The 12,879-nt window shown below is 49.2% G+C and overlaps 1 protein-coding gene and 1 pseudogene across 1 annotated transcript in view; both read right to left on the bottom strand.

Moving 5' to 3' along the window:
• ADAMTS16 (ADAM metallopeptidase with thrombospondin type 1 motif 16) overlaps window positions 1-12,879 on the bottom strand; it is a 212,872-nt gene that overhangs the window by 119,072 nt on the left and 80,921 nt on the right. The window contains exons 9-10 of the mRNA XM_004698400.2: window positions 10,371-10,508; window positions 1,750-1,903 (exon numbers count right to left, since the gene is read on the bottom strand). Of these exons, the coding sequence (XP_004698457.2) occupies window positions 1,750-1,903; window positions 10,371-10,508 (292 nt within the window). The remainder of the gene's footprint in view (window positions 1-1,749; window positions 1,904-10,370; window positions 10,509-12,879) is intronic.
• On the bottom strand, window positions 11,476-12,093 carry LOC115873723 (annotated as a pseudogene).

The raw sequence follows: 12,879 nt of genomic DNA, 5'->3' as shown, positions 1-12,879 counted from the left end.
CTCTAACGTACCCAGACTAACACAGTGATATAATGTGCACCTGTGTCACCCAGCAACTGCATGTCTGAAACGCCAACATGCACTTTATGCCCCTTTGCCCTGTCGCTGTTAGGTGCTGTGGAGTAGGTTCTGAGCCATAGTGCGACAGAAGGAAGCATGGTGTGCACTGCCCTCACAAGTCTGAACCCACTGCTGCAGCCACGGGGTCACTCTGTCTTGTTGAGGGCCTTCCTCTTCTTGTTGCCCTTCTACTTTACCAAGCATGATGCCCTTCTCCAGGGACTGGTCACTCCTGACCACATGCCCAAAGTATGTGAGACGGAGTCTCGCCATCCTCGCCTCTAAAGAGCACTCTGCCCGTCCTTCCAAGTCAGATGTTCGGTTTCTTCGGGCAGCCCTCAGCACTTTCAATACTCTTTTTCAGCGCCACAATTCCAATGTATCGGTTCAGCGATTCTTTCTCCTAGTAGACGAATAACATTCAAAGAAACGTCTGGGTGACTCCACAGCATCTGTCCTCGGGAAAGAGTACATGAAGGATCTGAGTGGAGGCTCCCTGATTTCTGGTCTTGCTCCACACTGCAATTATCAGCTGAGAAGAATCCAGTGCTGGCACAGGACCCTACTTGGTCTGCTCCACTTGGGCTGGGAAGAAAGGAGATGAGCACGTCAGACAGAGGTTGTGAGACTCCCACTGCACTGTGAAACCTTCCGAGGTCTCGGGAGGACCATATGCTGTTCTTCTTTTTCTCTTGTTGCCTCTTGACTTCATGCCATACCAGCATCAATGAAACCCGGAGCAGGGTTGCTCTTATTTAATTTATGAATCACTGTCTTTTGTGGTTCAGCCAGAGCAAGTCCCTAATTCTCGGCTTCCCCGGTCTGGCAGCAGGGGACGTGTCTGGGTTAGGCACTAAGCTGCTGGGGAACCCCAGGCCTCACGAGTGGCTGGTGCCCCTGTGAGAAATGACAGGCTGACCCAGGTCACAAGTGAGACCCGTTGCTCGGTTCTACCACGTGGTTTCACGTTGATTTTGCGGGGAAGTCAGACCAGGTGCACGCAAGCAGTTGTCCTGTAGCCCGATTCGGGTGCCAGCAAGGGCATGGGCTCTCTTCAGGGATGTAAAAGCTGTAAACGCAGCAAGGGAAGGTGGCTGCGAAGACGTTGCTTTGACGTAAAGTTGGCCCAGCTGTTTCAAAGGAAGGCAGGTTCACCTAACATCGCAGGGCAATTAGCAGTTGTCATGAAGTCAGACATTTGACACCCGGGGACTTACTCCACCCTCTCAAGAAGTTATTTGAGGGATTCAATCATGAGAAGCCTTTGACAGGCTGCAGGCTTAGCCTAAATTATGGTCATATGGCTGGAGGGGGTGGGGAGAGCATGGAGGGGGAACACGATTGATTTTCTGAACCTGATTTGAACAAAATGCAACATCACAACACGCTTATGAATTTACCAAAGGCTAGCGAGCACCAGTTATGCTAAGCTGCCATGCGAGGAAGCTGAGAGAAGCGTCCCATTTATCAGGCTGCGTCAGTGCGCCAATGAAACGGATACCCACACAGCAACCGTGGCCCGGCCTTTGCCAGGGCAACATGTGTTTCCTGTTATCCAGGACGAGCCGACACACAGGACCTGACACTTGGTAGGCACCCAATAGATGAGGAATGCACCGGTGTCAGTTACACTGGAGAAAACGGTTTTATGAATCATGTTTCACGGGGCCATTGCCAAGGACCACTTGCCTTCTTAAAATCCAGCAGGCAGAGTTTGGCTTTCTCCCCAAACTGCCACTTGCACTGCGTGTTCGCGTCGTAGAGCTCTCCGGGCAGCTTCTCTGGATACTTGTACTCCTTCCCGGCCCTGGGCTGGTCGGCCAGGCAGACAGCCTGCGCGGTGCTGAAACACAGGGGCAAGGGCGGCTAGTGAGGGCCCACAGCGTCCGCAAGGGCGTGCGGCGCCGCGGCCCTCGTGTCCTTGTGCACTGTCCTGAGAAGCAGTCACCTTCCTTAGGTCCACGTTTTGACCTCTTCCAGGAAGGATCTCTGTGCTTCCTTAGAGCTCTCCGACTTACCACGAGAGAAGCGGAGATGCGTAATGACGGCCAGATGTTCCACGCGTGCGGCTCCGATTACACACACCTGGAACGCACGCTGCTGGCCGGGGACAATCAAAAGATGGAAGCGGGCATCGTACTAGTCAAAACAAAGCCAATCTATTTCAAAGATGGAATGTTGCTTTTCCCCCTCCCTCCCTTCCTTCCTTGCTAGCTGCAGGAAGCTGGCTCCTGGCTTCTAGAGGTTTCTCATGCAACATTGTTCAGCAACAACGCTCTATCAACCAGAAAAGCATCTGGGTTTTCAACACTCTAAACCTTTACAGACATCCTCAACTTCCAGAGTGACTGGTGGGCTTGAACTACCAATCTTGCTGTCAGAAGCCCAACTCCTAACCCACAGCATCACCGGGGCTGGTTAACAACACTCAGGCCAATGTCTGGCTTGACTCACAAGTCAGGCAGGAGATGAACTCTGGGACAGCCCACTGCCCAGACAGCACTCAGCCTGCTGTCACTGAGTCGACTGGGATTCGTCGTAGAACGACGCCATGGGCTTTTCTAGGCGGTAATATGTACAGAAGTATGTCACCAGCCCTTCTGTCCAGGTGTGACGGAGTGGGTTACGGCTACTGACCTGAAGCTGGTGGTTACATAAACACTGTCGTACTGTTGGGGTGTTTTTCGTTCGGTCCCACTCCGAGCAGCCCTGTGTCCAACAGAAGGGCACGCTGCCCTGCCCCACCCCATCCACATCATCACTCTTATGCTTCAGTCTACTGATGCAGCCAACCCGTCAATCCAACTCCTCCAGGGTCCCCCCTCGACGCGGAAGCCCTTCTCCAAGGACTACAGCCTTCTGATGAGACATCTGAAGAAGGCGAGATGGAGTCTCAGCATCTCCTTTCCAAGGATCATTCTGGCTGTGCTTCTTCCAAGACAGATTTACTTGTTCTGGCAGTTCGTGCTAACAGCTCTCAGGGGGCCTCTACAACTCACTAGTAGGTGGTTTAAGAACAATTAAGGGTCCCTCCCCCATAAACAGAGAGTCCTGTTTCCTACCAGGGATTTTCTGCGGCATGTATTTTCTCCTTCGTTCTTTTCAAGCAACTGCTTCATAATTTTTATGTCTGCAGATAACAGCTAAATCACTCTACAGATTTCATAAGCCAATTAAGCTATGATCACAATAAATAATTGGCAGTTTTGGTCTTCCATGCCTGAAACTATGCCCTAGGTAGTTATCCACCTTGACTGGGCCTGGCACTGCCTCTCAAGCCTCTAAGAAACACCCAGACACTACTGCCTCGAAGCCCATGAGCCTTCATTTCAGAAAGCAGCACAGCACATCAGCAAAATGCCACCAGAGTGCATCTCAGCACATCCTCTCAGTTAACTTCCATGCTCAGCAACGATGCAGGACGGTGCTGCCTGGGCCTCCAGATGGGGTGAAGCTGCATGCATGCAAGGAGCTCCGAAAGTGTTAGCAAGCAAACTGCGAGGGGTAGATTCAATCAGATGATTCAGTTAAGTGTTAAGAGCAGTGCCTGGTTCACTGCAGATGCTTACTAGACAGCTTATCTAGAGGACCATGTTTCTAAGTAGAAAGCAATGATTAAACATATTATTGATACCAACAAAAAGGATTGCTTTAACTCCAGATGAGTCAGCAATGTTGGAACGCTCCACACCTCCTTCTGATGAATCTCAAGGAACTTCTGTTGTTTAGATAGATGACCTCTCTAAGATTTAGCTGGGGTTGGCAACCATATTCCTCTCCTGTGGGCAGAAAACTAGGAAATCAATTACGTTGGTTGATTCACACTCAAACTCATTCGTCGTCATCTAGTTAATTCTAAATTGTAGTGAAGCTACTGCTTATTTACATTTCTAAGTCTGTAAATCCTTACGGGAGAAGAAAGTCTTATCTTTATCCTCCAGAGAAACTAGTGGTTTCGAACAGCTGACCTGTGGTTAATAGTCCAACTTATAACCCATTACACCAGTAGGGCTCCAGATCCTCAAACTTCTTCATTGGTTCAGGATTTTTTTTCTTTTAATTTGTGTCTGTGCAATTTGTTGATTACTCAACCTTAAAACTTAATGCAAAGGAGACTTCTGCTTTGAACTCCGGTGTTCTCCGTGGCATCTAGCAGATGCTTCTACGGGTGTGAGAGAAGGAGTAAAGTAGAAAGGAGTCCTTGTTGTGTGGATGGGGCTGACATCCCATCAGCTCGCATCCAACACCCATCTGTACCACAGAACAACCCTGCCTGGTCCTGTGCTGTGTTTGAGCCCATTGTTGCAACCACTGTCTTGCGTTAATCTGTCTCCTTGAGGCTCCTCCTCCTTGTTGCAAACCCTGTACTTCATCCAGCCTGTCACCCCTTTCCAAGAACTGGTCTCTTCCAGCGGAGCCCTGGTGGCATAGTGACTTACACGTTGGGCTACTAACCTTGAGGTCATCAGTTCAAAAGCACAAGCCAGGCTGCAGGAGAGAGATGAGGCTTTCTACTCCTGCAAAGAGTTATAGTTTCAGAAAACCCAGAGGGACAGCTCCACTGTGTCTTGCTATGAGTTAGAATGGCAGTGAGAGACAAGGTCCGATGTTCTTGAACGGGAATCTCCCCCTCCTTATATCAAGGGACACTCTTCTTCCTTAAAGACTTAGAGCCTCCGACACTCTACAGGGCAGTTCTACTCTGTCCTACAGGGTTGCTATGAGTCAGAATCAACTTGAAGGCAGTTGAAGGCAGTAGGTAGTGAGATGTAAACTGAAGGTCTCTTGGTTGTGCAAATGGTTTGCTCTTGAAGGCTCATCTGAAGGTTAGCAGTGTGACACCACCCACCCTCCCTAGTGACATTTCGGAAGAAAAGCTGAGGATTTGCATTCATAAAGATCACAGCCACGAACTCCCTGCTCTCTGACCGGCGGGGTCATCGTGAGTCAGAATTGACTGGCCAGCAAAGGGATTTTTGGTTATGTTTAATGTAGATTCACATGATTAGAGAGTCAACACATTCACTGACCAGTGGTCGGGATTCCGGTTTTTAAAATAGGAAATTAATGATGAGCCCTCGTTGCCATGCCATTTTAAACACTCATCTAGAATTTACCCCGGCCTCCCAGACACAGACATGAGTCGCAGTGACGAGATCTGTCTGTGGTTGGGAAATGACACAGCTTTATGGACCCTGTGGGGGAATCTCCTCTGGTTAAACATCTGTCTTTCACAAGGTCAGGAAGAAGGAGACAAGCCGCTCAGACAGCTTCAGCCCAAATGAGTCTCTTGCATATGTGTTTTTTTCTATGTGCCAAACGCCAGCCCACTCATGAAAGAGAACAGCCTCATCTTCAATGCGGGTCACTCAGCTGTGCTCATTGCGGGATCCTGTCCAACCGCTGTCACTGTGGGAACATCACAGTGCCCTGGTCACGGAGCAATCAGGCAGCCAGCCAACCTGTCAGGGAGCTTGGGCTTCCTGGTACCAATGAAAAATGCGGCTGACGTCTTCCCAACCAAATGAACTCGGATCATGACTTTGACAAGGAAAGACTCTCTTGGGGAGTTTATTTCTAAATAGAAACCAGTCACATATTCACTCATTACTGTACACCTCGATGTCTCACTGCTGGCTGTACGGTCCTATTGGCATTGTCTTTCGAAGAACAGAAACAAGAGACATAGAGTCTTTTAACATAATGTCTGTGTGCAATAGGGATTTTGTATGATTCCTTGCATGCTGGTTTATAGTATCGAATAGATATTCTATTTCTGAGGGACACAAAGCCAAGAAGATGAGTAAAATCCGTGGAAATAAAGTTTCACTCTGGAATTAATACAGAAGGGTTTGATGACCAACGATTAACACACAACTAGCGAGCATGCCTCCAGGGGGCCTGCAGTGGCCCCATTGTCATCGAAGGAAAGGGGATTACCATTCTAGATTCTTAAGAACCATGCTCTTCACTATCTGTGGGAGAGAGATGAGGCCTTCCACTCCTGTAAAGAGTTACAGTCTCTAAAACCCCCAGGGGCATCACCTTGTCATGTGTGGTTGTTGTGAAGTTCCAACAAGTTGGCTGTAGCTCACAGGGACCCTATGCACAAGAGACCACACCCTGCCTGCCCCTGCACGCTCCTCACAATTGTCCCTGCGAGGAGTCCCCGGTTGCAACCCCTGTGTCCATCCATCCTGTCCAGGATCTTCCCCTAACCCCTAACAGAGCTACCAGATCTTGCCCACCAAAGGCTCATTCATTCTGGGAGCCGAAAACAGGGGGAAAAGACATGGTCCTTTGGGCGGTAAGATCTCTGACTCTGGACTCGCAAGGAGTCGGCATGGCCCCATGGGAATGAGCTGGTGTTTGGAAGTCGGTGGGTGACCGCCTGGGTAGGAAGATGCTGCCGAGCGCTTTCACTGGCTGTCTTTCAGCAGCTGGTCCCCAGGCTTTGCTGGCGAGCTGCCTCTGGGAAGCTCACGTCCAGCCTTTTTATCTTAGTTCTAGCTGCTGAGTGTGTGCATCATCCGTCCCACGCCGGGACTTCAAATGGGAAAAGAAGCTGACAAACCACGCCAGTAGAATCCTGCTCCAACTAGGTTCTCGAAACTGTACGGTTCGAATGGTGCCAGCGTTTAATTTTTCGACTGGAAGTAAAGATAACCATTAGCAACAAAAGACGAATCCTATGTGGGAACACACCTCGAAACCAGCCAGAGGCCAGTTGCACACGGATGGGTGGCTACACATACAGCAGGGATCCTGTACCTCGTCTTCGTCTCATGGGCGGAATAGCTCACTCTCAGTTTTGCCCACAGGAACAGAGCATGTAAGTTGCTGAGACGTGGAAGGAAGCTCACTGTCCTGCTAACCTGGAACCTTCTTGGGGAGGCGGGGGGAGCTGTCAGTATGAATGTTTCCCCATGGACGGCTCAGCCCACCAAACTCAAGAACCATGGGGCTGCATCTCCATGGCGGGCACGTTTTCGCTGGTCAGAATCATGTCATGCAAGAGGGGAGAAGGGCAAGCTCTTTGTTCTTGTGTGTGTGGAAGAGAAGGGTCAGGGAGGACTGGCGGGGTGGGGGGTGGGGGGCGTGCAGGTGTGCATCCATTACTCACTGAGATTCTCTCAGCCACTGATTTCTTTCTCATGTTAATACTTATAAATGCTCTCAAATGACATCATTTGTATAGATCATCTACATACATCTGCATGGTAGCTGGTGCCATCAAGTTGATTCCAACTCACAGCGACTTGAGACAGGGTTTCTGAGGCTGTAATTCCTGAAGGGAGCAGACAGCCTCATCTTTGCCCCACAGGGTGGCTGGTGCCTTTGGACCCTGGACTTTGTGGTTAGCAACCCAACAGCTAATCCACAGTGCCACCAGGGCTCCTTTATAGTTTTCCCTAGAGAGTAATAAAAAAAGGTACTTGAACATACAGCAGATAGCATCCTTGGGTGGTGCAAATGGTTATCATGCCTGGCTGCTAACCATCCGAAAGGATGGAGGTTTGAATCCTTTGCAGAGGAAGTAAGGCCGGGCGGCTCCTTAGAGGCCAGGATGGCAAGACTTCATCTCACAGTCTTTGCACATGTTGTCAGGAGAGACCAGTCCCCAGAGAAGGGCATCCTGCTTGGTAAAGTAGAGGGGCATGGGAAGAGGGAGGCCCTCGATGAGATGGATGGACACCATGGATGAGGCACAAGGGTGAGGCTGGTGCTGGACAGGGCAGTGTCTCATTCTGCTGTGCACGGGGTCGCTGTGGGTCAGAGCAGACTCAATGGCCCCTGACAACAAGAACAAGTAATCAGCAAGGCCTGGCAGCCTACTTCCACTGGGGTCAGCTCTACTCTAACACACCTGGGGTCATCAAGTGCCAGAATCATCTCCATGGCTGCTGCAGTTTGTCCCCAAATGAGAAAAGTAGGCATTGACGCGTCTTGCTAGTCATATTGCAGGAGCAACAAGAATGCCAGCTCATAGTCTGTGCCAGATGCAGCCATCTGGGCACCAAGGAACAAGGGAGAATGTTGAAGAATCAACGCAGTTCCAGCCCAACCTATTCACTCTTGTGCCCAGGCATGTGGGTGCATTCATATGAGGGAGCACAGAGATGTCCGTGGAAATATGGAATGAAAACGTCATAACATATTCCCCACAACTTCTTTGAAGCCTCCTTAAACACTCCATCGGTGTGGGCTTTCCTTGTTTAGTCCGCTTCAGGGATAGATCAGCTGCTTCCTAAACTAAGCACCCTCTGTCACAGACCAGGTAGTGAAAGCGTCCTGGTGGCATCGTGGTTAAAACATTTGGTTACTAACAAGAAGGTCAGCAGTTCTAAGCCAAGACCCGCTTCCAGGGAGAAAAAGGTAGTGACCTGATCCTGTCCTTGGAAACCCTGTGGGACAGTCCTGTTCTGGTGCCCAGCGTCACAGCGAGTCAGGATTTACCCCTCAGCTCATAAGAACCATCGTGTGACGTGCCTGCTGCTTTCCTCTGTGGCTGAACGTATTGTCCTTGGATCAGAGGACAGTGGTCATGTGGGTTCTGCTCTGAGTTTTGCCTCTAGCTGGTTGGCCCCCACTCCCCCATCCACTCGGAGCTCCACCACTTCACCTGTGACATGACTTGGGTGTAGGGAGGTGGCACAGTCACCCTTCTCCTCCCCAATGGGCCTCTTGTCTTTTCCTCCAGATCACGGGCAGACAGCATGCCCCTGCACCCTTGGGAACTGCTCACAGAGACTCCCTCCAGGAACACTACCCGGCTGGTGCTCACTCTGTTTCCCCAGGGTCAGCTGACCACAAGGGAGGACTGGGTGCCAGCACAGGGAAGACCGTGGGGGACAGGTCCCTAGGTCCCTGAATGACTGCACGGAGTAGAGCCTCCACTGTGCCATGGTAAACGTGAGATAGGTCAGAAACCGAGCTCTGGTTTAAGATGTGTCAGCAGTTAAACTCAAAGCCACTCTGATTTGGGGGGGATCGCCTGCTGGACTAACTGATCTAGGGAGATGTCCTTCTTTCTTTGTGATAACTTTTTACTGTGAATCGGGCGAGGTTTACAGACCGAATCCGTTTCCAGTCAACAACTCATACACCTTTTGCTTCATCTAATTGATGTCAAGCCCCACAATGGAGCACCATTTATTTCACTGCCTGTATTTCCCTTTTTGTCCTTGAATACATCGAGTCTTGGGATCTCAAGGCGCTGACTATTCCAAAGAGTGCCCATTGCCCTGGTGTTCTTGCTCCCAAACTTTTCACCTGCTATCAGGAGAGACCAGTCCCTGGAGAAGGACGCCGTGCTTGGAAAAGTAGAGGGGCGGTGAGAGAGAAGAAGACCCTTAAGGAGATTACTTGGCACAGTGGCTGCAACATGGGCTCAAAGGTAACAACAATAGTGAGGATGGCACAGGACCGTGCCGTGGTTTGTCCTGTGGTGCAGAGGAGGCCTCTGAGTCGGAGCCGGCTCCTGCCACTAAGGACAACAGTGACTCGTCCCTTATTGGCCTTTCGTTTGCCTGAAAGTTGAGCCATGGACGTGAGGTCAGGTCCAGGTCGGAAGGGTGAGGAAAGGCCTTCATTTTTTTCTTATATATTTAAAATATACGGATTCTTTCCTCTTCAGGGGCCAACCCTTTCCCCCCAATGTTCCATGCATGAAATGATTTCATTGTAAAATACACTTTTCTAAAAATATTCAAATGCTAGTATTTTAGAATCTGGAAGCTTCCAGTCAAGTTTTCCATCAACTAACAAATGCATTTTGGGAAGAAAAAAAAAGTGGGCTCTACATTAGCACAGGTCCACAGATGTCATTACGCATCAGCTGCTAACTGAAAGGTTGGTGGTTCAAACCCAACAGGCACTCAATGGCCGAAGGATGAGGCAGTCTGCTTCCTAAAGCTGTACATTCTCAGCAGTTCGACACTGACCTAGAGTAACATTTTGAGTCTGAATCAACTGGAAAGCAGTGGGTTTACACAGATGTCTACACATTTCATTTCCCAGGTGAGTGGATGAGGCTGTGTTTTTAAAGAAATGACAATTGGGGGAAAAACTGATGTTGATGACAAAGGTACAAATAAATGTCCCATTGACTTCTTTGAGTCTAACGGTCAAGCAGCTTGGATTTGGTCAGAAGGCCTTGATACTCTCTGGAAGCTTCTAGCAGCCACCTTGAAACAGGAGTGGCCTTTGGATTTCACACTTGAGTGGGTGGAGGGCTGTGCTGTCAGCATGACCAGGCCCCCAGGAATTGAGCCAGGGAGAGCAGAGCGACTGCCCCTGGGACCCCTTACCTGAGAAATTTGCGCAGATACTGGCGACTGCATGGCGACCAGGAGAAGACGCCATTGCGCCCGGCCAGCGTAGGCGACATGATGTTGCCCTCAGACTTCTTGCACACGTTCCCTTCCCCATCGTGGACCATGCCGAAGCTACACAAGAGAGGAGAGAGCCTGTCAAACGGAAGGACAGCTCAGATGGCCGCCACGTGCCCCTTGTGAAGGCTCTCCTGCCTGAGCGAGGCTAAGAAACATGTGTTGGTCCCAGCTTATACATGCACAAAACGTGTCTAAACGTATCTCTGCAACAAGTTCTCTGAGGAACGTCCTTGCAATGGTCTCGTTAGGGTGCCTTCCAGCGTGGTCCAGAATCAAGAGAGTAGCTTCTGAGGAGAACCGCTGAGACAGTTCAATGTCAGGCTGGGAGGTCAGATCGGAAGGTATGGCAATCAGTTTTTTTTCCCAATCATTTTATTGGGGGCTCATACAACTCTTATCAAAATCCATTCATACAGCCACTGTGTCAGGCACATTTGTACATTTGTTGCCCTCATCATTCTCAAAACATTTGCTTTCTACTTGAGTCCCTGGTATCAGCTCCTCATCTTCCCCCTCCCTCCCCCTCATGAATCCTTGATAATTTATAAATTATTATTATTTTATCATATCTTACACAGTCTGATGTCGCCCTTCACCCACTTTTCTGTTGTTTGTCCCCCTGGGAGGAAGTTATATGCAGATCGGTTCCCCTTTTCTACCCCACTTTCCCTCCACTCTCTCAGTATCACCACTCTTTTTAAGGACAGCAGTGTGTGTGTGTGTGTGTGTTGGGAGGAGAGGGGGATCTTGATATGATCTTTGCAAGGAACCAGGGCACTCACAGGAGCTGACCATGAATACATTTTTTTTATTGTTGCTTGTTTAGTTGGAAAATTACAAGTATTTTATTTATTTTTCGTCCCTCCAATCCCACCCTGAGCCCCTTACCTTTAACATCCATTCACCATTTTTTCAAAAAAGTAAATACAAACACAAAACACAGACAATGCTCCTTAGTAAACAAGGAAATTCCAGAACAGTTCGAGTCTAGAATTTTGTTTCCAATATGTGGCACAAGGGATCAATAGAGGAAAAAACAATCAATGGCCCGTATTGATGCATTCGGAATGCTCCTGAGAGTCCGTAAGTGTTTGAATTTTGGTGATGTCATCCTGAAGGAAGCTTCAACAGATTGTGCAAAGAATGATCTGAGAGTAAGTCTTTGATGGGTAATTTTCCTATTTACTTCTGCTGAGGCAACTGAAAGACGACAGCCTTTCCTGCAGCGAGGTTAACGTTTCCTCCTCCTGTGCTTCCCTTTCTTCCTGGTGTTTCCTGGCGGCTGCACTTTGAGGTCTTCCTCTTCCTCATCTGGGGCGATCCGAGTGGCTGTGACTTCCAGACGTCTTTCTGCGTCCTAAACCCTTATTTACCGCAGAACCTGTCCTCCTGCCTGAAGCTCTCTGTTCCTCTTCTGTTGGCCTCATGCTTGCTTTCTGGAGAAGGTGATGCTTTCTCTGAGGGTCTTGCATTTAAAAGTTTTCTGCTAATAAATATGTAACCACAGGGACAGGATTGACTTGCAACCGGAACCGGTTGGTGCACTGGGGCATGACTGGGTGGCCATCTTTACCTGCTCGGCCAAGCTGCAGACATCCTCCTCTCCCCTCGGGGCCACGGTGGCAGCCCACGAATACATTTTAAGAGAATTAAAAACAGCAGCGTTTTGGAGAAAAGGCCCAAAAGGTTGCACTGTGGAAAATTTAATTATGGCAATGCACCTGCTCAGTCTTTGATGGTAACAAGGGCCATCCTGTAAGAATATATTGGAAACTCTCTGATCTTGACCCTGCAGGCATCTTTCTGTTCCCCAAACTGAGAGCATGGGGAAAGGCACACGTTGCCGGTCCCTGGCTTGCACGGGTTAGAGAGCTGGAAACAGCACCTTCAGAAGTATAAAGACCTAGATAGAGGATGTGGTGAAAAGAAATAACTTCACATTTTGATCATTTTATTTAAGTATTTCTGTAGCAATACTTATTGAGTTAGCCATAAATTATCCACAGATAGTTATGATCCGGAGCTGACCCAACGCACCAGAAAACAAACAAACCACTGCCTGGTCCTGCACCACCCTCACGAGTGGTCTTCTGCACGAGTCCATTGTCGCAGCTACTGTGTCAATCCATCTCACTGAAGGCCTTCCTCTTGGTCACTGACCCTCTGCTCTGCCGAGCATGATGTCTTTCTCCAGGGACTGGTCTCTCCTGAGAACATGCCCAAAGTCCATGAGACAGAGCTTCACCATCCTTGCCTCTTAGAAACATTCTGACTGTACGTCTTCCAAGACAGACTTCTTTGTTCTTTGGGCCATGCATGGTACTTTCCAAATACCTCGATTGTTCTTCAGTCTTCCGTATTCAATATCCAACTGTCTCATGTCTATGAGGCACTTGAAAATACAATGGATTGAGTTCAGCACATC

This window comes from Echinops telfairi, unplaced genomic scaffold, assembly GCF_000313985.2.
Source record: "Echinops telfairi isolate 266 unplaced genomic scaffold, ASM31398v2 ScPeMD7_7469;HRSCAF=8507_1, whole genome shotgun sequence".
Taxonomy (NCBI): domain Eukaryota; kingdom Metazoa; phylum Chordata; class Mammalia; order Afrosoricida; family Tenrecidae; genus Echinops; species Echinops telfairi.
The sequence above is the reverse complement of the archived record's forward strand: the minus strand, read 5'-3'. Positions and strand labels throughout refer to the sequence as shown.